Here is a 27,623-nt window from a genome sequence, read left to right on the forward strand (position 1 = left end):
TTAATTCAACAACTCAATGGGATCAATTTTTTTGGGTACAAGCAATAATCTACACATGAGATAAGGATTTCTCACACATAATTATGATGTCGTGAGAATTCGAACATGAGACCTCTCGTTTGCAAGTGAATGCCTTTTTTTCATTGGGCTAGACCTAATTGACCAATGAAATCAGACTAAATAAGGCGCTTGAAAGTTTCTTTTATATAAGTGTTGTAGATTAGTTTATGTGCAGAAATTAAGTAGGCAGGAAGTAATATATATTTACGAAGATTAAACCTTTAGGTTTATTATAATGTTGTAAGTTTGTACTTTTCTATGCTATATATTTATTTATTTTTGTAATAATTAAGCCTTCAATAAGGACATGTTTCTTGAAAGAAGATCCTCTATTTACGTTTTATGGGTTGATCTTATGGCTAAAACAGAAATATAAAGCGTAGGATTTGAAAACCAATTCAAACAATAATATTAAACTTTTCTATCCCAACACTTTCCAAACTAAAAAACAAATATTTTTTGGTTTTGTTGTTGTTGGAGTTTTGTGTTCTTCGACAAAACAAAAAAGAGTTTTGTGATAGGGCATAACTCGAAATGACTCACATGTATATACTCATTATTAGTAATGCATGCACCAACTTACGTATCCAAGTATTACGTGATCCTCTACGACTTAATTGGATTGGATTACCAAATACAGGATATAAAGTCAGCATAAATTAAATTAATTTCCACATTAGATGATGATTTTGACTGAGCATCTTTATTAAATAACAAAATTGAGATGGGTCTTATCTATCTGCAATCATGACTAAATAGCTAAGTTAACGATTAGCCCTTGAATTCAACAGAAGCACTTGTCATTAAGCACTAAGCATTTGTCTTAGACCTTATTGAAACACGAAAGACATATGTCTGTCTATAATTTCAACAAGTTGGTGATTTACAAAGAGTTTACTACATATCACTTACATAATCATGATGTCAATGTGATTAAGTTTCTTAAGAAACAAGTTAAAGGGAATACTTGGTACTATTAATATGGATTGCTATACATATATAGGTACGAAATGCTTGTGGTCGTCCTAGTCCTATAATAGCTTGATAATTATTTAATGTGATTGTAACATGTTAGGTTGTGCTTAGCTAATTGTTTGACAAACTTATAATCTCATATGTAATCAGTTAAAGCTCAAGAAATTTAGATTAGGTTACTCTAATAAGTAACATGTGTTACTGCTAGCTCACTAACAAATGTCACGTGAGTCTATTTTTGTTGCCAAATGTAGGGTTTCTGTTCTAACGTTTTTTTCTCTTATTATTGCACCAATCATCAACTGCCATGTGCATCATGTTTGACCTACCTATTTTGGGTAAAATGAACCAAAAGGCTGTTTTTTTTTTTTCGGTCAAGATGAACCTAAGGCTTAGCCACTGACTAGGCAGGAAGCTAGAGATGCAGCTCGCCTGCTTGGGTAGCCGTAATTTTCTTTTTATTTTTTTCATTTCTTGGGAAAGAATTTTGAGAGCTTTGGAGAGCTCTGCACATTTCTACTAGGAGAAGTTCGGATTTCATTTTTAGATTTTGAAAAATGGTTTTTATAAATAATATGCTTTGATATTTGAAATCTACTTCACCTCATTTGTGTGTGTTCGTTCTTCTTCTTCTTCTCTACATTGATAAGTTGAGTGAGGTCTGAGATTTTCAAAATTGTTTTGAAATCTGCATCTAGGAGTTTCAAATACCACATCTTTTAGATCTAGATCATATTCTTAGATTAATTTCTTCGAGAAAGGTTTCTTGAAATCGATCTTTTCTTTGATTGAATCTATATTTCATTGTTCTATTCAAATCGGAGTTGAGTTGCCGGTGCCATGGAGTGAAGGAGCTAAGGATGAAGCTGCCACTTACATGATGAATTAGCTTCTACCTCAACTAAGTTGGAAAAGAAGGTGGCACAGGGAAGTAGCGTTCATTTCCTAAATAGACCTAGGATTTCTTGAACTTATGATTGCTTTTTCTGTAAGAACATCTTTTGCTGAGTGGATTGCTTGTCGGATTGATGACCCCTCAGTTTTTCCCAATAGTGGATTTCTAGATCACCATGTTTTCTGTGTTGATGCTTGATGAATGACGGGCTTTTGAGTGAACAATTTTTGGTGTATGATCTTATTTGTTTGACTAGTAATACTCTATCTAATACTCTTGTGATTTATGAATGGATACACACACATTGTTCACAATAGTTGTTGCTAGCACTGGGGATGCCTAGATTGACGCATCCTTCTCCGTAAAAAAAATTTGTCTAATTATTCACTTCGAAATTAAAAAGAGGAAACTCAATAAAGGTCCACTTATTTTTAAACATATAATTTAAGTTAAATAAATTAGGAAATAAAATATAGGGGAATGATATATTCAACATCAACGCCGAAATTGCCAGGACCTAAGGCAATTGTTGATCAATAATCCATTGAATTGAACTCTACCATTCGTATATCATAGCATATAGCAGCTGAGGTTTCGACAAACAAAAAAAAAAAAAAAAAAAACTAGCAGTTGAGGTTTCAAGCAAGCTAACACGCTTGCAACCCAATATTCAAAGCGACTTTTAGTTAATGAAATATGTGTGGTGCTTCATACCATTGTTTTTCATGATTATTTTTTAGTTCACTTGTTTTTTTTCAACTTACTGATGAAAAATCACATATATATACATAGAAAATAGAAGGTCATATTTAGGTTGTTAGTTTAGGGCTTCCAAAATATAAGAATGCGCCTTAATATGAGTAAGATTAGTTATGTTATATTAATAGGATTATAAAACTATATCAATGTGTTTGGCAAGAAAAAATAGTTGCACCCAGGATGCCAAAAGAAACAAATAAAATCTAAACACAATTAAAAACAAAAACAAACAAACAAACAAAAAAAGAAAGAAAAGGAAAGCTGCAGGCGAGGCGAGAGAGACCCTATACCTAAGAACCTTATCAATATAATTCTCATCAAGTGATCGATGGTCAAGTGGAATGCTGAATCATGTGATCCTTGTGGTGTTTTTTAATATTTATTTTGTTCTTTGAATTGAAATGAACCATGTATTTTTTACTCGATCTACTCGATGCTTGAATATTTTTAGTCAGTTTGAAAAACGAGGTAACCCATATGACCTATAATTAACATATATAAAGCCAAAAGCTAATTGTAAAGTTCAAAAGCCAACTCTTTTGATGTGTATATACCATCTACAAGTTCAAAGCCATTGGTTGAATCCCAAAATGTGTGAATGCGTACCTTGGTTTTTGACTTTAGTACACTCTTTAATCTTTATCAACTGAACTCGGAAGGATTCGATTCCAACGTTGATGGTGAATCTCGACTGGCTTTGTGAATGTCTTGGTGCTTTTGTGTCCCTCAAATAGGCTTGGTGATTCTAATTTTTTATATAAGTATTACCAAAAAAGAAAAACAACAAGTGTACAATGTGTACTTGTTGCTATCGAAGTCAACAAGCTGAACCAAATTGTGCATGTTAATATTATGGCTCCGAGCTTTCCATTTTGCTCAATTAAAAAACTCTATGGTCTTCCATTGCCTTAGTTTCCATAGATTGAAGATTTGAGTAGAATATGAGTTTGTTAAGCTATTTTGACCTCTAGATTTTCAATTTGTCTGTTGTAAAGTAATGATCATAGCTTGGTTGTGCTACTAATTAAAGTTGAGCTAGCCTTGTTAGGCCAACCTAGTTGGGGAAAGCCAAATCTTTTGTCTTTTGGCCCGAAAAGAGTCTTCAACGCAACGCAAGTATTGGGCCATACTTAAATTTGACACATGCTAAAATATGGGTTGAATAGCAGTCCGCCTATTGCCTGGATCAAAAAATGGTGGAGCCCAAAGCGTTAGCCAAGTCAAGCCCATGTGCAGGGCCTGTAGCGTGGACTCGACTGATGTCATTCTGTCTAAATCGGAGAAGATAAATTGAAATCCGTCAACAATTGGAATCCACCAGAAAATAGAGAAAACCTCTCTAAATTTTGTTAATAATATAATCACTTATGGCTCTCATCTTTTTGAATATTATTGTGAACAACTATTGGAACCTCTTATTCTTTGATATTTTCATCCATCTTTTCTTGGCTCACCATAATTTAGGGTTGGCCTTGTAACCATTTCTTAAAAAATATATATCATATCAATGCAACCTAAAGTGGGAACAAATTCAAACGAATGAAAACAGAATATATAGAACTAACCTGTATCATGCAAAGAAAATATATTGCCACTATTCCGCATAGAACTAACCTGTAGAAGCAGAACCCAATTGGAAAGCAAGACTTCCTCAGCCGAATGAGACTGAACAGAATACATGCACCAAAAGCAAATAAAACAGCAGAAATAAAAATGAACAAATACCCTAAAAAACATGAATACTTAATTTTTTTTTTTTTACAAAGTCATTTTTCCTTTTGACAATATCCTATTAGGATTGGAACTAACTTGTTACAGAACCATTGAGAAAGTCTAACCTGTTGTAATAAAAAATGAAAGTGAATCAGATATAACTAATTGGTTGGAGCAGATTTTTTTTTTGGTGGTGATTTTGAACCATTTCATCAGTGTCGAATAAACAAAAAAAATACCAATGAATGGTAATAATATAACTCGAGATGTATTTGGTAGAGAAAGAATCGGATTCTAAACCATGAAAAAGAATCTGCCGTAGCATGAGAAACATATAAAAAGTGTATCGAAAACAGAAGTTGATCATGTGCGTCAAATCACTTGCCAACATCCAAAATAGAAATTCCTCGTCTAAGGCCTGAAGAAAAGAAACATATCATATCATATAGTAAGAGAAGATAGAGGGATAAACCCAAAATCACATAAATTTTCTTCCAAAAAATCTCTGCGGAGACAAGAGAGAGGAAATAGATAGTGAAGAAATCAAACCCTAAATTCCCTTTGGTCTCAGTTTAGCATTCCAATAGCAAAGGCCTTATCTATCATGGGTCATGATGTTCAGGACAATAATGACTTGATGATGCTTGCACGCCAAGATAAGCTAGAGGAGGAGCAATCGAAGTTGCAAAAATCTGTAACCGAACTGATCGATTTGCTAAAATCAATGACGGAGGAGCTTTTCTTACTAGGCGCCAGTAATCCTTACCCAAGGTCAGTGCGGCTTAGTGGATTTCATCTTAGTAATTTTTTTTTTCTCTGTAAAATTGTTGATGTTCTTGATTCGAATTGTTGTTTGTTCTTTTCAAAATTTTCGATCAATCTTCTTTTTGTTTAGTTTCTATCGTTGTTGCATGCATCCTTAATTATTCAAAGATTTTTTCTTGAAATAATAACCAGCTTCTTCTACTATATAAATTCTGTCTGCTTTGTTTTTGTCCGGCTATCTTGATGATGTTACATATGTAGGCGTTTGAAAAAATTAACTTGACTTGTTCTATATATCTCTCTTATCAGTCCAGCTTGCACATGGATGAGGAACATAGATCTGTGTTTTATAGTGGGGTCTTTTCTTGCGGGAAAATGCACTGATGCAATTTATGAAGTTGAATTCCAAGAAGAAGGTATGGGCGGAGGAGGTGTCAAACCCCGACTACATAAACCTCTAGCCAAGTTTTCTGATGGTTGTTTCATCCAGAGTGCAAGAATCTTCAGCAGCTCCAATTTATACGTACTCTTAGGAGGGTCTCATGAGACGTTCCGGGGCCCCCCGCACTAACTCAATGGGTGGACATATATTTGACACGGACACTAGAAAAAACCCAAGAATAACACGGCAAACCAAAAAAAAAGAAAAGTAAACAGAGGTAGAAATCAAGCACACTACTATAAATTAGTTAACATAATTAATCGCATGCAGTTAATTATTATTATATATTAATGTGAAGAGAGAGTAGTGTTTAATTCAAATTAGCTTACATGTTACAAAGTACCATGTCTGCTGCCGCACTTCTAAGTTCTTTTGTTGGTGTTGAAGTTGAATATTCTTTGGAAGGTAGAGGTTCAAACCTGGTTTCGAAAGAGTTTTCTCACCAAACCAAAGAAAAAGCAATACCATACTAGTACAGTAGTACTACCTAAGAAAATGTTACCTAAAAGTTAGGTTGGGAAGTATTGTAAAAGTGTACTCATATTTGATCAAAAGTTAGGTTGACAATCTCTCTGATTAGCTCTTCGATCAAAATCTAGTTTTCAGTTCCAAGAAATTAGACTATCGAAAGTCTTGATCTACTGAGCACAATAATAAACAAGAAATTGATTAAATAGCCATTGAATTTAGAGCAATTCAGCAATCAGCTAAGTTTTATTTTTACTTTTTTAGTAAATTTGGCTTACATCCTTCAAATTCAATTTGACGTACCTACAACCCTTCACTTTTTGTTCCTATAAATAATACCCAATTTGTATAAGTAAAAACTCATGACTAGGATCCAACTCAGCAAGTTACCTAATTAAGCATAAAATCTGATTTATTGTACTTTTCATATTCAAAAATACCCCCAACTAAGCCATTATTGCATTTTGTATATTAATGTAGGAATCAATATGGAAACAGTTTTTAATTGGATTGTATATAATGACAGACGTTGAAATTGGAAAGATCTCCAAATGGTTGTAATGGATATAGAAATTAATTTGGAAATATTTTTTTAAATTTAACAATAAATACAGATTTAGGTAATCGGTTTGTTTAATAAAAATGTTTATGTTATTTTCTTTTTATGAATTATACATGACTAATAATCTACTTTATAATTGTTTATGAATAATATTGTACATACTAATTATGTTGAAAAAATAATGTACCTATTACTTGTTCTATGAAAAATAACTAATTATCTTTTTATTGTTTGTTTTATGAAAAATATAATTTACCTAGTATGAATAGTGTACTTGTTTTTAATTTATAAAAAGTGTACATAATTATCTATTTCAATATACCTACATTAATTTTAATATACCTACATTATATGTAATTATGGTTTATATGTATAACTATATATACATATTATTAATGAACGAACATATATTATATGTATTATGAGAATGTTTTGATTTGTTGAGTCCAAATAATAATGAAAAGCGTAGATATTAGGGATTGTTTAGGAAACAAATAAATATTTTTCAACTGCACGAAATATTCTTGGAGGCCTATGGTTGGAAGCATTCCATGCCTACCACTGCGATTATGAACTCCACTTGGAATAGGTGCTTGATGGGGATTTCAATTAAATTGGGGTATGTGGTTGTTCTAAGTGTCGTATCCTAATTACTAGTTTGTGATTATTCATTATTGTGGGAATCACTATGTCTAGGGATGCTCTTGGATGCTATGTCTGGTGGTACTAAATCATGCAGTTGGATGCTTCTTATTTTTTTTATAAAATGAATTACTGCAAGAAGAAGTTGAAACCTCACAAATTTTTATAAGTATGTGGTTGAATGGATTGAGATTGACTCTTGTATTTACATTATTTTTTCTAGGTGATGTTTCAGCAAGAAGAAGTTGGTTTGTGTTGTGTAGATACAGCTGCACCAAAATGGATTCAGTTGCATCCTCAACTTGTGATACTCGCAAGTGCACGAGCCGTTTGGTAGTATAGCGTATGTAAGTGCGAGGTCGATCCCACGAGGATTGGTGATTGAATGATCCAATTTAGTTTCCCTACACAAAACAGAAATGAAAAAGAAAGGAAATAAATAAAACAATGAAGAAAGAAATAACTAACTCAAGCAGATAAGTTCCCAAGTTCAATTAGATTAATGGATTGATTCTAGCTAAAGTATGATTAAGCCATGGTGTGTGGTCATAACCTTGTGTTCCTAATTCCCTAATTTGATCATTTGTTGTCTAACCTAAAATTAAGCATTAGGAACCCATTAAGCATAGAAGAACATTTTAAACAACCAAGCATGTATCTAATCCCTGTTGTCGAATGTCCATACATACTCTTCCTATTCATAGTTCAATTCGAATTAAAGCATGATGTATACTCTTAATTCAAACCAAGATAGCTAACATGCAAGCCTAAATGGTGATCAATCATTCAAACTAGCATATTAACTTATAAGCATAATGAATAAGAACAAAAACCATAATTGAAACTTGGAAACTAATTAAACTTGAATACTTAAGAAAGAATGTACATTACAAGAAAAATAAATTACAACTAAGAAAACATTAAGGAAACTAAGAGAACTTTGAGGAAGAAAGGAAGTGTTTGAGAACTTTGAGGAGGGAGAAGAAAGTGTTTGGGAACTTTAGAGAATTTTGGAAGAACATGTGTTTGAGAGCTTTGAGGATTTTGGAAGGGAATGTGTTTAAGACATGGGGAATTTGGAAGAGAGTGTTTGAGAACTTGGAGGATTTGGAGAAGAAAGTAGAGAGGTGTTTTGAGAGCTTTGTGGATTTTGGAAGAGAGTGTTTAGGAACTTTGAGAATTTGGAAGAGAGTGGTTGAGAACTTGGAGGATGTTTGTGAACTTGGAGAATTTGAGAACTTAGGGAAGGAAGAGAAATGTGTTTGTGAAGTGTTTGAGACATGGAGACTTTTGGAAGAGAAGGGAAGTAGAGAGATGTTTGAGAACTTTGAGGATTTTGGAAGAACATGTGTTTGAAAGCTTTAGAGAATTTGATGAAGGAAATGGGAGAAGTGTTTGGGAAGTGTTTGGAGAAGAGAGTATTTGAAGAATTTAGAAGAAGAGAAAGGAAAAGTGTTTGATATTTAGTACAAAGAAAATTTAATAGAATGATCTTATTACAACAATTGAGTACTACAAAGGGAAACTAAGAGAATTTGAGGGAGAGAAGGGAAGGGAGCTCTAGAGAAGTGCTTGAGAGCTCCCCCCCTTGGGGTGTGTTTACAAGCTTAGAGAACTTCCCTATTTATAGGCCTAGGGGAAGTGAAAATCTGAATTCAATATGGCTAATGCATACAACACTTGTTTTATAAAATCTGAAATGGTTGATGCACTTGTATTAGAAAATCTAAATTGGGTGATGCACTTGTATTAGAAAATCTTGAATTGGTTGATGCACTTCACCAATAGATCCCACCAGCAGCCCTAGCTCATCTTCATGTCACCATGACCAAGCTTCCAACCAGAAATGATAGCTCATACCTAGCTCACCATGACCAAGCATCCAACCAGCACATGCTGAGGTCAGCATGACCAGCAACTTCAAGGGCTTACAACTTGGGCTTCTCTTAATCAAATTAGGACTTTAAGCACTCAAAATTGAAGTTCAGAATGTCTTCTTTCCAGCCATATGTTATTTGGGCCAATCCAAGGTCGGAGGAAGAAGTTAAGGCCGAAACAAATTGCTAACTCATTTTCCGCGCTGATAAGATCCATCCTGAGCATGGTTCTGTGTTTGCTAGGTAACGGACTCCAGATTTATCTAATGGGGCTGAATTTTGGATATGTTATAGTACACACCAATTGGAACAACTTTCATGAAGAATGTGGCCTCATTCGAGCTATGTAGGTTGTTGAAACAATGCTTGCAATATGACCTACGGAACTGGACTGGCAGGGGGCTGTAGCCAAAATGAGTTTGTCTTTAAGCTCTTCATCCATTCATCCAAATTAGGCCTTAACATGCATGGATTGCATCATTTCCTATCCAAAGCCATCATTGTTCCCTAAAGCTGAAAGATAAACACAAAAAGGATTAAAAGTACAAGTTTAACTCAAAAACATAACCAAATCATAAGCTAGAAGGGTACAAAATGATATACAATTATGAACCGATCAGTTTGCCGAGAGGAAATGGTCAATTACTAACACTAGGGCTTGAAGCGTTAGCCACTGTACTCGCTGCTGCTTAATATCTTTTGATTTCTATGTAAATGAAGTTTCTTGGGTCTGCAGATTTGAAAGTTAGCACATTTATGGAAATTGCTTGGTCTTTCTTGTATTGCTCTATTGACATTATAGGTGCATCAGATTTTAGACTTCATTGATGGGTAAGGATGTAAGCTTGGTTTGCTTATGTAAAAGAGGGTAAACTATATCAGGGCTTATGACCCAAAAAAGACAATAGTATTGGCTCAACATAAAAATAAAAAAAATAAACGTAACATAAATTAATAAATAGTTTTTTAAAATTACATTTGACATCAAACTTTATGGGATGTCAATTTTGAGATTCCTTTTATTGCTTTCAAATCTATGTAGAATTTGAAAAAAGCCTGTACAGTGGCTAACGCTTCAAGCCTTTCGCAGGGCTTGAAGCGTTAGCCCACTTTGACAATATTTGAGTCACTGTTGCAATCCAGAACATGATATCAACCAACCACATATGCAAAATTGCAATCTCGCATTTCAAAACATATCAGAGTCCATATTTTGAAGCATTTCTTTTTTAAGAATGGAAACGACTTCCACAATGTTTATATCCCTCGAAGAAACATGAATCTCCATGTGGAATAAAAGAGGGAGTAATTGTACGTAGGCCCATTGGTTTTGAACAACAACTTGCAAAAAGTTAATTAACAAACCCAACATGTTTGGCATCCTACTGATCCAACTTTTTAAACTCAAAAAAGTTTTAAAGTTGGATACCAAACAAGTTTTTGGATCTTAAAATCAGTATTTGAAAACTATGTTTAAAAAAAAAAAAAAATCATTGTTTTTGAGTTCAAGTTGTTAAAATCAGTATTCAGTCCTCTATATTTTCACTTAGATATTTTTCTTTTTAAAAGTTTAACTCTTGATTTGATCAAATGGCCAAATCTTTATCACTTCACGCTTATTGGGTGTTGTGATTGCCACATCACAGTTGGATCAGTTCTTTCTGCTGATGTGGATACACACGGCTCTCGGTGAAGCTCCCATTCATGCTGACAAAGGCCGAACCAGAAATTTTTGATGTTCTTGATTTGCATTGTTTTTTTTTTCTTTGTCAATATTTTTGATTAATTTTATTTTTCTTTTGTTTCTGGGAGAATTTGGTTAAGTTTTCTCTCGTTGTTGCATGCTGCATGCATCTTTAATTCTTGCTTGAAATAATAACCATCTTCTTCGACTAGATAATTCTCTCTAGGTAGGTAGGTAGGTGTTTGTACAGATTAACTTAACTTGTTCGATGTCTCTCCTCTGTCCAGCTTCACCAAGGAGGTGCAGTATGCACCAATGATGGCAGTATATGAGGGGGAAGATAGATCTGTATTTCTAGTGGGGAGCCTTGTTGATGGAGATGCCACTAATGCAATACATGAAGTTAAATTCAAAGGAGGAAGAGGTGTCGAAACCCGACTGTACATGAACCTCTAGCCACGTTTTCTGATGGTTGTTTCCTTCAAAGTGCAAGCATCTTCAGCCGGTCCAATTTATACATACTCCCTAGAGGACCTTTACACGAGACCTTCCGGGAGCTCCCCAACTAACTCAACAGGTGGACATATTTTTGACACGAAGACTAGGAGATTGCTTCAGTCAACCATTCCTCGGACCAGCACATTGAAGCCAGCTGGATGTGTGGTTTTTGCCTACGAAAAGCTTTACTATCTTGCATCTCCAATGTTCCGCAAACCATCCTTTGAGAGGCATGATCCTGATCGGGAGGTTTGGGATCCAATGCCTCATTTTCCATTTTCCAATGAGTATCGCAATCGTATGCATTTAATCATGTTGTTTGTTACAGTCTTATTTTGTTCTCATTGTATGACATGTACCACAATTATGATGTCGTTGCTTTTCAAGAGGCTAGAATGGAATAAAGTGAAAGTTGATTCTTGTGATTTTGATGCTTTCCAAGGGAGAGTTGTGGTTGTAGGCAAGTCTATCTACATATGCTTAAGGAGGACGAGATTATAGCATCTTTTTTAGGATGGTTGAAACTGATGATGACGGTAGTATTGCATACTCACTATTAACACAGTTTGCATTGCGTGGCCTGCAGATTGCACGGCCGTCATTGCCACTTTATGAAAGAGTATTTGATTCATTTGGGAAACAAGGACTTTTTCATGTCAAGATTGGTTGCAGACCACGTTTGGGGAACAATGACTTTTTTCATGGCAATACTGATTATTGCAAACCACAAACAACGTGCACGTTGCATGTTCAATATGTATGTATCATCATGTTTCAAATTGTTGTTGGAGAAGAAGGAAGACATATGATCAAACCTTACATTCAACTGCTTTTCCTCTCGACATGAATGTGATTGTTGTCTGTTCGAGGCTAGAAACTGGTTCACTCCGTAAGTTTACTTCAAGTATCTTCTGTTTTCATCAATAATGTTACTTTGTACATTGGGATTTTGTTACATTTTGTATGTTACAATACCCTTATATATATATATAGTTTTTTATTGTTATGACTCAGTGAGTCCGGCGATTATGAACCCATACGAGGGGAGGGTGGCATGAAGCAGCCAAAGCAAGAAGAAGAAACCACTTTTTTGAGAATGGCAAAGGTGAAAGAAATATGGCATTTACATGGAATCTTTTTTATTTATTTAATGTCCATGAATAAAGAGACTCAATTGTTTACATGCCTATAAAGTGTTTTTATTAGCCTTTGGATCTAGGTTATGTAATATAATTGGGTTTTACTTTTGCAGAAAATAGCTGGCAGGATGCAAGAAGTACCCCCAGGCAGCCAGAGCCGGTCCATTGATTTTGGAGGCCCTATGCAAATATGGATGTTGAGGCCCTACATATACAAGTAGGAAAAAAAAATCCATATAGAAACAAAATTTTTTGACACGGGAGGACACCTTCGGAAAGAGCTTCCCAGAAAAATTTCTTTAGTCACTCTTCCAAATCACAGAGCTGATAAATTGATTTTCCAATTTCAATGCTCGGTGAATTCTCATGTGAATGAGGGAGGGAGAAAAGAACTGTGATTTTGGGGAAAGGGCTAAAGCTTGGGTTTTTACAATCCAAAATTTGATGGAAGAGGGTGGTACACTGGTACTGAAGAGAAATGGATTTATTTTGATGGAGGAGAGTGAGAGAGACTCACTGAAAGAGAAAAGAATATTATAATGGTTTTGCAGCGCGAGAGTTGGGAAGAAGAAAACACAGGTTTCAAACCATAATAAATAAATAAAAAGAAGAGTTGCAGCGTGAGAGAGAGACTCTCTAAGTCGTGGAAGTTGTTGATAATTAATATTCAATTCAATTTTGGTTTTGGTTTTGGGGCCTTGCATGTGGCGTTGTGGGGTGATATTTAATATTTCATTTTTATTTTCATGTTTTAATTAATTGAATGCGTTGACTCGGAAAAATTTGGGGCCCTTAAATTTTGGGGGCCCTGTGCGGTCGCACAGCTCGCACACCCCATGGGCCGCCTCTACAGGCAGCCAGAAAAAAAACCCAAGAATGATGGTAAACCGAAAAGTAAGCGGAGGTAGAAAACAATCTGGAATGTAAGAAGATGTTTAATGTGAGAAGGATTTTGAGAGGGAGAGAAACAGAGAGAAATATCAGCTTGGATTGTAACAACCACAAGTCACTATATCAGTCTCTCCCAAATGAGCAGAGAAAGGGCAAAGCTTTGTCTGTTGGTCTCTGTATTAGTGCATGTGTTTCTGCAAACTGTTTAAGCTTGAATGGATTCTTTTGTTGCACATGAGCACAAAGTTGACCATAATTTTGGGTTCATAATTTGGACCAATTCCTTAAATTTCCTACGAACACATTTGAACAGAATATCAGATTCAAGTAACTGTTTTCATAAGGGGTTTCCAAAATATGTGTCAATAAAAAGTCCATGTTGCGACTAAATTTTTATATCAACCCATATTTTGGTTGGTGCTCGTCAATGAGAAATTATAGAAAGCTTGTATACATGTTATAAAATTAGTAGGGACATGGTTGATATATTTCCCCTTTTGAGGAATAGTATGAATAAATAATGTGTACGAGATATACCACGTGGTTGTACAATTATTCTATTCTATAATAGTAGTGCTATGAGTACCAACTTGTTGTCATGTCATGTGCCACATGTTGGTATCAAGATGTTGATATATTTTTTTTTACAATTATTTGTTTAATGATAGTCTAGGAGAGGGATCAAACTCAAATGCCAAAAAAGAAAAACACCCTATAGTTGGGAAAGAATCTCGTACCTCTTGAGCTAAGCCAAACCTATGAGAAAAATAGGCTCAATTCATTTTGCACTTTTAAGTACAAGCGATATAATCTAAACTATATGGGAGGGGGATTTCACATACACACAAATGATGTCATGTATGAGGGTTTGAACCAGAGACTTCTGGTCTGCAAGTCAAGGCCCTTTTCCACTTGGCTAGACCCTGTTGGCCATTTTGAACTTAAAAGAATGGCTGAGACATAAAATTCGTACAAAAAAACTTGCAAAAATTAGAAATATTTTATAATCTTCTTATGTTGGACAAATTTTGAGCTCAAATATGCTACTATATCCAACAATTATCTGACTTGTGTACACTATATAGGGTTCATTCCAAGTACGAGAGGGCTGGAAAAATATAGAATCACTTTATGGCACAATGTTTACAAGGACTATGATCCGATCGATGTATAGTTTCACTATGATCTTAAATCGTCATCTCTCACACCAGTCACTATTCCCAAGCTTAATGTTAGATATTCAAATAAATTATTCTTCATGTTCATATCCAAATGCATGAAGAAGAGGTTCATATATCCAAAAATTGTGATAGAAAGTTTAATTGTTAAGATGTGTTAATGTATGAATTTTGATTATTTCTTTTGGCTTCCCTTGACAATTTTGTAATAGGATTTTCATTGTTTTTATCAAGCTCAAGTTTAGTTTAAGAATAGCTTCTCTAGGTGTTCTTAACTAACATCTATCCTATGGAGGCTCATGCATTTTGACAAAGGTAAATTGTGCATTGCATCATTGCATTAAATTGATTTCATAAAATGATGACTAGTCATCTGTTTCTCGTATGACTAGTCATCCTTGCTTTGTAGGATTTCCAGCTAGATAACCAATCTTTTTGTCCTATTCTCTCTTCTCTCTCTGCTGCCATGTGTCATTCTAACCTAAAGGATTTTTGTCTGTAAAGGCTAGTGAATTCCTCTTTTGGCAGCCGTCTCTTTTGTGTGGAAGTTTTGGAAAGATTGGCTTGCCATCTTTCTCTTCTGCTTCCTCAAGAGTGAACCATATATTTCATCTATGAGTTTTTCTAATTGATTTCTTTTTGAAAAACTGCATTTGAAACATGAATATGCGTCTAGCTATTTAAATCATTCTCTCATTTATACCTAGGTCAGATTCAAGACTGATTTCTTCACGAGTATGGTTTCTTGAAGAAATTGCTTATTCTCCTTTGAATCCAAATTTTGGTTTCGGTCTGAGTTGGAGCTTGCAAGCTAGTGCCATGGGATGAATGATCTGGAGAAGGAGCTGCAATTGCCATGAAGAACTGAGCTTCAAGCTTTGCTAAGTTGGAGAAGAAGATTGCACAAAGGAGGTATAGCTCATCTTCCTAAATAGATCTAGGTTTTGCTTGAGCTTGCTTGTATTCCTTTGTAAGAATCTTTTTCTACTTAGTGGATTGCCTAGTTGGTTGATGACTTCCAGTTTTTTCCCAATGGTGGGTTTCTGGGTAAACAAATTCTGTTTTGCATATCTGTAAATTTTTCTGGGTTTGTGTTCTTGGTGGTTGACTAGTCATCTTTATCTGCTGTTTGCTGTTTACTTGATAATGATGACTTCACACACTTTCACCATAGTTGTTGCTAGCACAGGGGATGCCTAGATTGACGGGTCCTTTTGAGTGCCTAGGTTGTCACTAGTAATCTTCTAGGGCTGCAAGTACCTTGTGGCTCTGTGTGTTCTCTTGATTGATTGTGTTGTTGTGTCTTGTTTGTGTCGCTAAATTTACCCCTCGTCACCTAAGTACCAATTTCAATTGGTATCAGAGCGTCAACTCTTAACATAAATAGAGAGATCCTAGGATTTGTTTTGGTGTTTAGGTGTGCTCACTATGGAAAGGGATCGAGTTGCTGGATCTTGCAACTTCCCACCTTATTTTGACGGCAATAACTATGTGTTGTGTAGATACAGCTGCACCAAAATGGATTCAGTTGCATCCTCAACTTGTGATACTCGCAAGTGCACGAGCCGTTCGGTAGTATAGCGTATGTAAGTGCGAGGTCGATCCCACGAGGATTGGTGATTGAATGATCCAATTTAGTTTCCCTACACAAAACAGAAATGAAAAAGAAAGGAAATAAATAAAACAAGGAAGAAATAACTCAAGCAAATAAGTTCCCAAGTTCAATTAGATTAACGGATTGATTCTAGCTAAAGTATGATTAAGCCATGGTGTTTGGTCATAACCTTGTGTTCCTAATTCCCTAATTTGATCATTTGTTGTCTAACCTAAAATTAAGCATTAGGAACCCATTAAGCATAGAAGAACAATTTAAACAACCAAGCATGTATCTAATCCCTGTTGTCGAATGTCCATACATACTCTTCCTATTCATAGTTCAATTCGAATTAAAGCATGGTGTCTACTCTTAATTCAAACCAAGATAGCTAACATGCAAGCCTAAATGGTGATCAATCATTCAAACTAGCATATTAACTTATAAGCATAATGAATAAGAACAAAAATCATAATTGAAACTTGGAAACTAATCAAACTTGAAACTAAAGAAAAGAATTTACATAACAATGAAAATTAAGTAGAACTTGGAAAAACTTAAGGAAAATTTCAACACAAAAGATTTCATTACAACAATTGAAAACTAGAAAGAGAAACTAAGAGAATTTGAGGGAGAGAAGGGAAGGGAGCTCTAGAGAAGTGTTTGAGAGCTCCCCCCCTTGGGGTGTGTTTACAAGCTTGGGAAACCTCACTATATATAGGCCTAAGGAAGCTGAAAATCTGAATTAAGTATGGCTAATGCATACAACACTTGTTTTATAAAATCTGAAATGGTTGATGCACTTCACTAATGCATACAACACTTGCATTATAAAATCTGAAATGGTTGATGCACTTCACTAATAAATCCCACCAGCAGCCCTAGCTCATCTTCATGTCACCATGACCAAGCTTCCAACCAGAAATAATAGCTCATCCTGAGGTCAGCATGACCAGCAACTTCAAGGGCTTACGAATTGGGCTTCCCTTAAGCAAATTAAGACTTTAAGCACTCAAACTTGAAGTTCAGAATGTCTTCTTTCCAGCCATATATCATTTGGGCCAATCCAAGGTCGGAGGAGGAAGTTAAGGCCAAAACAAATTGCTAACTCATTTTGCGCGCTGATAAAATCCATCCTGAGCATGGCTTTGTGTTTGCTAGGTAACAGACTCCATATTTATCCAATGGGGCTGAATTTTGGATATGTTATATTACACACCCATTGGAACAACTTTCATGAAGAATGTGGCCTCATCCGAGCTATGTAGGTTGCTGAAACAAAGCTTGCAATATGACCTACGAAACTGGGCTGGTAGGGGACCGTAGCCAAAATTGAGTTTGTCTTTAAGCTCTTCATCCATTCATCCAAATTAGGCCCTAACATGCATGGATTGCATCATTTACTATCCAAAGCCATCATTATTACCTAAAGCTCAATGAACTGAAAGATAAACACAAAAAGGATTAAAAGCACAAGTTTAACTCAAAAACATAACCAAATCATAAGCTAGAAGGGTACAAAATGATATACAATTATGAACCGATCAAATACCCCCAAACCTAGATTTTGCTAGTCCTCGAGCAAAACAACACAAAACAAAGTTAAAAACAAAACAAGAAGTTAACTAGACCACTTTCGTAGGTAACTCGATTGCATTGAGCGAATGCAACAAGCCTTTAAACCTCTAGGCATCCCTAGTAGGAGGAGTTGTGTCTCCTGAGGGTTTAACAGATACGATACCCACAAACGTTTTACTGACTCTGTAAAACAAGGTAATTAGAAAACTTAAAAGATTGTTAGTCTTTAAGCAAAATAAAAAACAAAAAAAATAATAATAATTACATTAACAAAAACAAAACAAAAAAAACAAAACAAAACAAAACAAAACAAAAAAATTACAAAAATAAAAAGAACTCAAAACAATCTTTCCGAACATTTTCTGAAGAGAAATGACTCATGCACATGACTCAAAAGTTTTAACAATAAAAGCTCAATTTTAAACATTATTCACAAAGCGGCAAAGTTCAAAACATAATATGCTCAAAGTGTGGTAGTGTGATAGCCAAATGCAACAAATTCCCCAATCTTAGTTTTCACACAATTTCAAAAATCATACAAAGCACAAGTTCAACTTCAAATCTCACCAAAGTTGTCCTCTCACAAATGAATCACTCGGAAGAGGGCTATAATGCAACACTCAGTTATAAACATGAGATTAGAGTTAAACCATAAAGACTTAACTCGAAATAGAAAGATGAAGAACTTGCATTAATATGATCTCAAGAAGGATGCCAAACACTTAAAAGTAGAAAAATGAATGCAATTCAACCACATGACATTTAAGATCAATTTAGGTCTTTAACATAGGTTGTAATGGGGCCAAGGCTGTAAGGTGAGTAAGAAATGAAGGGTATGGATAAAACAAAGTCCAAGAAACTCAAAATATAAGAGCATAAAACAATTGTTTACAAGACTTCGAATCATCACGATTAGATTTTTTTCTTTTACACGATCAAAACTCCTTATACCTTCATTTACGATTATTCATACTCCTTTCCTTGAATTGAACAAACACCAATTTATTTAGAAGGCCCAAAAATGAAACCCAAAAATGAAATTTCATTCAATCACCACTTAATCACAATTTTTTCTCGTTTCTTTCACCAATTGTGTGATTTTTTTTTTTTTTTTTTCAAAATGTAACACCAATTCCTAAACTTAGTATGAAAAACACATTCCAATTAAAGCTCATGAGTTCCTTAGAAAGGTAAATATTTGTTTTTCAGGCTAAGGCGAGGAAATATAATTGGTAAATGAAAGAAAAGGTTTACATGTAGGCTCAAAATGGTTAACAATGGAAAATCATGCTTAAGCATGCATAAGGTTAGCTTGAAAGGTACAAACGATCCAAAGAATGCCTTAATATCATTTCTTTAAATGTCATGAAATCAAATTGCAAAAGAATGAATGACTTTTAAGTATTCAACCAAATCAATGAATAATGAGATCAAACAACAACTTTGATGACAAGAAAATAAGAGTATGTGTATAACACTCATGAAATGAAGCACAAGGCTCAAAAGCTCACATTTATGGTTATATAAGTCTAATTTATGCTTGATACAATTCTTTGGGTCATACAAATCCTTTAATTGGAGAATTATGAAACAAATGGCAAGTGCAAAGAAGGTTTCGAACATATCATGTTAGAACGATGCCAAATTAATCAATTAATTAATTTTTTTTTTTTTACAATAAAAATTTACAAGGAAAAAAAATAAAAAAAAATAAAAAAAAAATAAAATTCAATTTTCATTTAAGTCATGCAAACATTTATCACAATCTCATCAAATGTGTTCGGAAAGTGAATAAAATCAAAATCAAAATCAAAATCAAAATCAAAATCAAAATAAAAGCAAGACTTAACAAAATAAAAAAATAAAAACAAGCAAATAAAAAATAAATTAAATTAAATTAAGGAAAAACCAATTTTACATGCTAAACTCCAATACCCCCAAACCTAGAAATGAACATTGTCCTCAATGTTTAAAAATTAGCCACAAACAATGTCATAACAACAAATGAAAGGTATTAAAGCAAATAAAAAAAAAAATCACAAAATCACAAAAGAAAACAAAAATAAAATAATTATAAAATAAAAATTACAACACAAACAAACAAACAAACAAAAAAATGAAACAGTAAACCCTAATCACACAATTCCGAAACCCAAAAAAATTTTGAAGCCCAAAGCCCACAATTTCGAAACACAAACCACGGTGAATTTAACCCACTTTGAAACCAAAACAATGGTAAAAACCCGACCCACAATGAAATCTGAAGCCCACAAGTTTGTTATTATTATTATTATTATTTTTTTAAAATAAAATGAAACTTGAATTGGGAGCGCAAAGGCGGGATTTATGAAAAGAAAGTGTGTGGTCCCTGATGCCTTGGTTCCTGGGAAGTCACGGGTGAAAGGGGTGAGGGACGTGTCGCCGCGCAGAAGCAGCTGTCACATCCCCCAAGCCAGAATTATTGGCTTCTTGGGTGAAGCGGGATGACTTTTTCACTAGAAGGTGGTGAAAGGTGAAAATGCAATTAAGGGGGGTTGGGAAACGGGTGCGGCGACATATAGAGATAAGCCGTAAGGGCCGCACAGAACTCAGAACCGCAACGGCTAGGGTTTAGCAAACTAAGTCTATAAAAGGTAAAAAGAAAGGGTAAAAAAAACACAAACTCAGAAACACACAAAAGAGAAAAGAAAGAAAGAAGAAAAGAGAGTGAGAAATCAAATGGCCTCTAACTACCCATTTTCGTTGGATCTCAACCTAGCTCCACCGACTCAGACACGAGGCCAAGCAGCGGCACCAGTATGGATGCCCTACTTTGCTTCCGCACGGGGGCCTGTGACAGTAACTGACTCAATACTCCTGGACAACGATGTTGCCATTGGAGTGGCTAGAAATTTAGTGACCCCTAAAGATATACGTGTTCTGGGGACAAGGGATGACAACCGGGTCGTGAGCGATGCCCTAGCACTGAGCGTGCAGAGTACGGCAACAGTCGCAAGTTTGGGTCATCGCCTACTTGCGAAGTCCCATGAGGTAGAGGTGCTGAAAGGTCAGTTGGCGGCGGAGCGAAGTATGGTTGAGGAGTGTCAGACTGCTATAAAAAGCTTGAAAAGGGAGAGGTCAAGGATAGTGGAGGTGAATCGACACCAGCTAGAAGTATTGCGGGACGAGAATAGAAACCTATCAAAGATGGTAGAGTTGTACTCTCGCGACATGCGAAAACAGCTGGAAGACCTAGACCGACCGGGTAAACGCAAACAAGCAGATCGCGAGAGTAGTTACGCTCAAGCTAAGATTACGATCTTTGGGAGCTCAAGTGATGAGCCCCAAGAAGCTGTGCGTGAAGCCCCGGAAGAGGACAGCCAGAGGGCCAAACTCAAAGCTCCAATGGTCGAGACACCAAGCACCGAGAAGAAATGATTTCCTACTGCATTATTGTTGTTTTTATTTTATTTTGTTGTTTTTGTATTTTCGTTATTTTGTTTCGGAAATAAAAGAGTAAGGTTGCAGAAAGAAAAAGAAAAAGAAAAAGAAAACACACTTCCCAACTAAAATAAAACAAAGACGACAAACGGAAAAGAAAACACATTTCCCTAACTAAAATAAGACAAAGATGATAGCCGAAAGGGAAAGGCAAAAACACAAAGCACTAGAAAATGAAAGTAACGGGCAAAAACATTAAACACCAGAAAACACGGAGGAAAAAAAAAAAGAAAAAAAAAAAAAAGAAAAAAAAAGAAAAGAAAAGTAAAGTAAAGGTGCTCCCCCTTGAAGCGATTAGGTCGAGCACGCCCGGGAAATCCGAAATGGTGTTGGCTCTCTCTCATCAGCATATGTCTATTTAAACCACACCTCTGCAAGCGGATGATACCCAGCATTTCTTCCTGCAACTCAAGGAAAAACATCAAAAAATCCAGAAACAAAAAAAATGGCATCCTCATGCACTCACCTTGATGATCTCAACCTTGAGCTCTCACTTGCACCACCGAATGCCCAGACAAGGGCTCCTCCAAACACTGTCTTTCCAAACTCTTCCTATCATCACGGCACGGCCTCAAACTTTGCTGAGGCAATACCGAACTTTTCTGAGGCACTGTCGAACAGAGCAGTGCTGCTAGGAGGCATGATTAGCAGCAAGCTCACTCCGACAGATCATCTGCATGTGGCACAGAGGTCTGATAAGGCAGCGGTAGAGGAGTCTCACAATTTAACTGTGCTCCATGCGGTCTCCGCTACCAATTTGGGCATGCGATTACTGGCGAGGACAAGGGAGTGTGCCGCGATGAGCGAGGAAATAGCTTCCTTGAAGGCTATGGTGGCGGACTTGCAGAAGCGGCTCTACTGTGCCAATCAGCACGTGGAAGCACTGCAGAGAAAAAATGAGGACCATGTGGAGCTGCTGCAGATTCTACAAGTGCGAGAAAATAGAGGCAAGCCATGATGATGATGGAGATGAAGAAGATGATGAAGAAGATGATGATGTTGTTTTTTTATTTTTATTGTTTTTATTTTTGTTTTATTTTTGTTTTTGTGTTTTTTTTTTTTTGTGTTTTTTTTTTTTTTTTTATGCAATGTTTGAAATATAAAAAAAAAGTGTTTTAACACTCAGAAATAAACTAACTAACCATACCACGTAAATAAATAAACTAACATAACAAAACAAAAACAGAAACAAAACAAAAACAAAGACTCAACAGAAAAGAAAACAAAGAAAATAAAGAAAACTTAATTTAAAAACACACGAATATACAAGCAACTCACGGATGACCAGTTAAGGGCCTCAGAAAACACAGCCAGGGGATCCGAGAAGGTTGGAGGGGCCACAATGGTCCCGCTTAAAACCCAAACTTCTTAGACACCGAAGGTGTCGCCTAAAGAACTCCTAGACACTGTATTAACGGAAGTGCTCACTGGGGTTACCATAAGTCGGCTCATATGAAAAATCTTTTTTTTTTTTAAAAATTTTTTTAAGATAAGAAACAAAAACACATTAAGATAAAATGAAACAACAAACCACAAACAAAAATGAACTAAGTACTGTAAACAAATTCAAACAAACAACATAAATTGTTGTACTAAAGGAAACAAACCAAGAAACCAAAGAAAAAAAACAAACAGCACTTTCTATCACCCGTTTATCACCATTTGGACAGATTCGTTTCTATGTTTTTCAGCTTCGACCTCTGTTCAGTTTTTAGGCTATAACTTTCCAACCGTAAGTCCAAATTTTACGTTCTTTATATGGTTGGATTCAGCATAGAAAAACAAAGAACTCAACGTGGACCAAAAGGCAAAAACAACTACGAAAATAAACAGAATTCAAAGAAGAGAAAGGATTGAAATGCTCCCCCTTGAAGCGATTAAGTCGAGCATGGATGCACTTGGAGGTCGCGACTTCTCCCACTGCTCCACACTTCCCATTCTTATGATTGAGGTTGCCATCTCTCTCCATTTATTATTGAGCTATAATAAATTGCTAAAACAAACATAGAAAACTTGAAATAGAATTAAAAGGATGAGGAAATAAAAACTAAAATGAAAAGGAAAATCAACACACATCCAATTCCATGCTTCAAAGCAACAAGCACCAATGGGTTGTGTAAGCTGGGACTTAAACCCAGTTCTCTTGCTTGTTGGGCAATTGTCCTTTTCTGTTGGACTACAAACACAACTGGTCCATTAACATCATTAACTTTAAAACTTGAAATTGTTTAGAAGAACATGAAAATGAAAAATAAAAATAAAACAAGTAGGGAAAAGAAATAGAACCAAACTATGTTGCCAATCCCCGGCAACGGCGCCAAAAACTTGTTGTGTAGATACAGCTGCACCAAAATGGATTCAGTTGCATCCTCAACTTGTGATACTCGCAAGTGCACGAGCCGTTCGGTAGTATAGCGTATGTAAGTGCGAGGTCGATCCCACGAGGATTGGTGATTGAATGATCCAATTTAGTTTCCCTACACAAAACAGAAATGAAAAAGAAAGGAAATAAATAAAACAAGGAAGAAATAACTCAAGCAAATAAGTTCCCAAGTTCAATTAGATTAACGGATTGATTCTAGCTAAAGTATGATTAAGCCATGGTGTTTGGTCATAACCTTGTGTTCCTAATTCCCTAATTTGATCATTTGTTGTCTAACCTAAAATTAAGCATTAGGAACCCATTAAGCATAGAAGAACAATTTAAACAACCAAGCATGTATCTAATCCCTGTTGTCGAATGTCCATACATACTCTTCCTATTCATAGTTCAATTCGAATTAAAGCATGGTGTCTACTCTTAATTCAAACCAAGATAGCTAACATGCAAGCCTAAATGGTGATCAATCATTCAAACTAGCATATTAACTTATAAGCATAATGAATAAGAACAAAAATCATAATTGAAACTTGGAAACTAATCAAACTTGAAACTAAAGAAAAGAATTTACATAACAATGAAAATTAAGTAGAACTTGGAAAAACTTAAGGAAAATTTCAACACAAAAGATTTCATTACAACAATTGAAAACTAGAAAGAGAAACTAAGAGAATTTGAGGGAGAGAAGGGAAGGGAGCTCTAGAGAAGTGTTTGAGAGCTCCCCCCCTTGGGGTGTGTTTACAAGCTTGGGAAACCTCACTATATATAGGCCTAAGGAAGCTGAAAATCTGAATTAAGTATGGCTAATGCATACAACACTTGTTTTATAAAATCTGAAATGGTTGATGCACTTCACTAATGCATACAACACTTGCATTATAAAATCTGAAATGGTTGATGCACTTCACTAATAAATCCCACCAGCAGCCCTAGCTCATCTTCATGTCACCATGACCAAGCTTCCAACCAGAAATAATAGCTCATCCTGAGGTCAGCATGACCAGCAACTTCAAGGGCTTACGAATTGGGCTTCCCTTAAGCAAATTAAGACTTTAAGCACTCAAACTTGAAGTTCAGAATGTCTTCTTTCCAGCCATATATCATTTGGGCCAATCCAAGGTCGGAGGAGGAAGTTAAGGCCAAAACAAATTGCTAACTCATTTTGCGCGCTGATAAAATCCATCCTGAGCATGGCTTTGTGTTTGCTAGGTAACAGACTCCATATTTATCCAATGGGGCTGAATTTTGGATATGTTATATTACACACCCATTGGAACAACTTTCATGAAGAATGTGGCCTCATCCGAGCTATGTAGGTTGCTGAAACAAAGCTTGCAATATGACCTACGAAACTGGGCTGGTAGGGGACCGTAGCCAAAATTGAGTTTGTCTTTAAGCTCTTCATCCATTCATCCAAATTAGGCCCTAACATGCATGGATTGCATCATTTACTATCCAAAGCCATCATTATTACCTAAAGCTCAATGAACTGAAAGATAAACACAAAAAGGATTAAAAGCACAAGTTTAACTCAAAAACATAACCAAATCATAAGCTAGAAGGGTACAAAATGATATACAATTATGAACCGATCACTATGCTGCATGGAGCGAAAAATTTGAGATATTCCTTGATGCTCTTGATGAGTATGCAAGTGGGTATCTCACAATTGAGTGAATTGCTCCAGTCAAGTTGTTGAGGGTGCAGTTGTGCCCAAGCCTAGGTCAGAATGGACTGAAGCTGAGGTGTTTGCTGCATATGCAAACAAGAAGGCCAGAAATTCCTTAGTTACAGCCTTGTCTAGCACACAGTTTGCACATATACAACACATCCCTAATGCTAAACAGGCTTGGGATAAACTAAGGGTGGTTCATGAAGGTGATGACCAAGTTAGAACCCTAAAACTTCAGATGGTGCTTGCACAATTTGAAGAACTTAGGATGTCTGAAACTGAGTCTATTTCTGAGTTCTATGGGAGAGTTGAGATGATCACAAATGAAGCCATGAGTCTTGGTCAACCTATTGAAGAGCTTCTTATTGTTCAAAAAATTCTTTGTGTTCTACCATCTAGGTTTAGAGCAAAGAAAACTGCAATCATGGAGGTCCAAAACTTAAATGAAATTAGGCTTGGCAAGCTTGTAGGAAAATTAAAAACATATGAGATGGAGTTGAATATGGAAGAAAATGACACTAAAAAATCAAAAAATGTTGCACTTCAAGGAGTGCATGTTTCCTCTTTGAAATGTGGTGAAAAATCCTCAGGTTTTGAGGATGAGATGGCCTTGTTTGTCAAAAAATTTAGGAGAATTCTTAAGGATAAGGGAAAGTTTGCTAGAGAGGGCAGCTCTGGTAGTGAGAGACAGTTTAGACCATCAATTGATCGGTCTAATGAAAGGAACAAGGATGTCAAACCTTTCACTAAAGATTTTAGAAAATCTGTCAAGTGCTTCACATGTGGAGGCATTAGGCACTATGCTACTGACTGTGCAAACAATCAGAAAAAATACTCTAAAGGAAAGGACAAGACCATGAAAGTGAGCTGGAGTGAGAGTGAAAGTGAAGTGTCTCAAGAGGATTCATCTTCCTCTGATAATGATGACCAACAAGTTGCCTTTGTTGCATCTGTGCAGCCTGTGTCTAATGAATCTGATTTTGAGTCTGATGACCTGTCATACGAGTCATTAGGAAGAAAATATGATTGCTTGTTCAAAGAGACTTTCTCCTTGAAAGAAGAGAGTCTCAAACTTGAGGCCAATAACCAAGAACTTCAACATGAAATTCTCATCTTAAAAGAAACCAAAAAGGAGGTGAGTGACAAATTTGAGTCTCTAGAAAAAGAAATTGTTGCACTTGTGTCAATTAGGAGTAATCTTGAAAATCAAGTTAATGTGAACTCAAACAAACTGCTCCTAGGTGAATTGAATGAAGCAAAAAGTAAGGTTATATCTATGACCATTGGTGCCACAAAAATTGACAAAATGTTGAATATGGGAAAACTTCATGGGGACAAAGGTGGTCTTGGGTTTAATCATTTTGATTCTAGGTCTTCTAGCTCTACCACTACATTTGTCAAGTAAAAAACTCCAGCCATTACGCCTCTTGATGTTCAGCAGGTAGTCAAGAAACCTAAGTTTGTTCCAACTTGTCACAGGTGTGGGTTGACTGGTCATATTCGACCAGTCTGTCATATGTACAACAAGGGTAAGATCAGAAAATTGTCTTCAAAATCTAAAAGGAATCCCAGATCTTTGCAAGATCAGGTTGATCATTTGCTAGATGAAGTAACTAAGATTGCCAAACTTGTCTCCCTTAAAATGAGTTCTCCTATTGTGCCTAAGTCTACTTGGATTGCAAGAGGTCATACCAAATCCCTTGTTGTGATAAATGCTTTTGCTGCTTCAAACATCAACTCTTGGTACTTTGATAGTGGCTGTTCCAAACACATGTCTGGTGATAAGAGTGTTTTCTCATCTCTCAGCCCTTTTGATGGAGGCACTGTGACTTTTGGTGGAGGTCACAAGTCTCAAGTTGTTGGAAAAGGCACTGTTTGTATCCCTGGATTACCCGAGCTTAAGAATGTTAGATTTGTTGAGGGTCTCACATCCAATCTCATTAGTGTGAGTCAGCTGTGTGATGATGGAATAGTAGAAGTTAGATACTCCAAGCATGGCTGCAAAATCATTGGAAAAGGTGGCAATGAGATTGTGAGCGTGTCAAGGTCTAGGGACAATTGCTATTGCATTGATAGTGTCAATGATGCAAAAGAAGTAGTTTGCAACAAGGTTGTGAATGAAACAAGTGTCTTGTGGCATCAAAGACTTGGACATGTGAATTTTAGAGAGTTGCATAAATTGTCCAAGAGAGAGTTAGTGAGTGGTCTACCAAAGCTTGACAAATCTGATCAGCATGTTTGTGAAGGATGTCAAATGGGCAAGCAAGTTAGAGTGTCACACAAAAAGGTCAAACACATTCAAACACATGTAAGTCTTGAACTTGTTCACATGGACCTTGTTGGTCATATCCAAACTTTGTCCCTTGGTTGA

At 35.8% G+C, this 27,623-nt stretch overlaps 1 protein-coding gene across 1 annotated transcript; it reads left to right on the forward strand.

Annotated features, from left to right (window-relative positions):
• The first annotated feature begins 5,006 nt into the window (after positions 1-5,006).
• On the forward strand, positions 5,007-27,623 carry LOC148294483 (uncharacterized). Its single transcript, XM_088253768.1, has 3 exons — positions 5,007-5,173; positions 25,268-26,653; positions 26,732-27,623. Exons 1-3 carry the CDS (start codon positions 5,007-5,009, stop codon positions 27,621-27,623), a joined length of 2,445 nt encoding a protein of 814 aa, XP_088109894.1.

This window comes from Prunus avium, chromosome 5 (assembly GCF_965620075.1).
Source record: "Prunus avium chromosome 5, drPruAviu1.hap1.1, whole genome shotgun sequence".
NCBI classification, from domain to species: Eukaryota; Viridiplantae; Streptophyta; class Magnoliopsida; order Rosales; family Rosaceae; genus Prunus; species Prunus avium.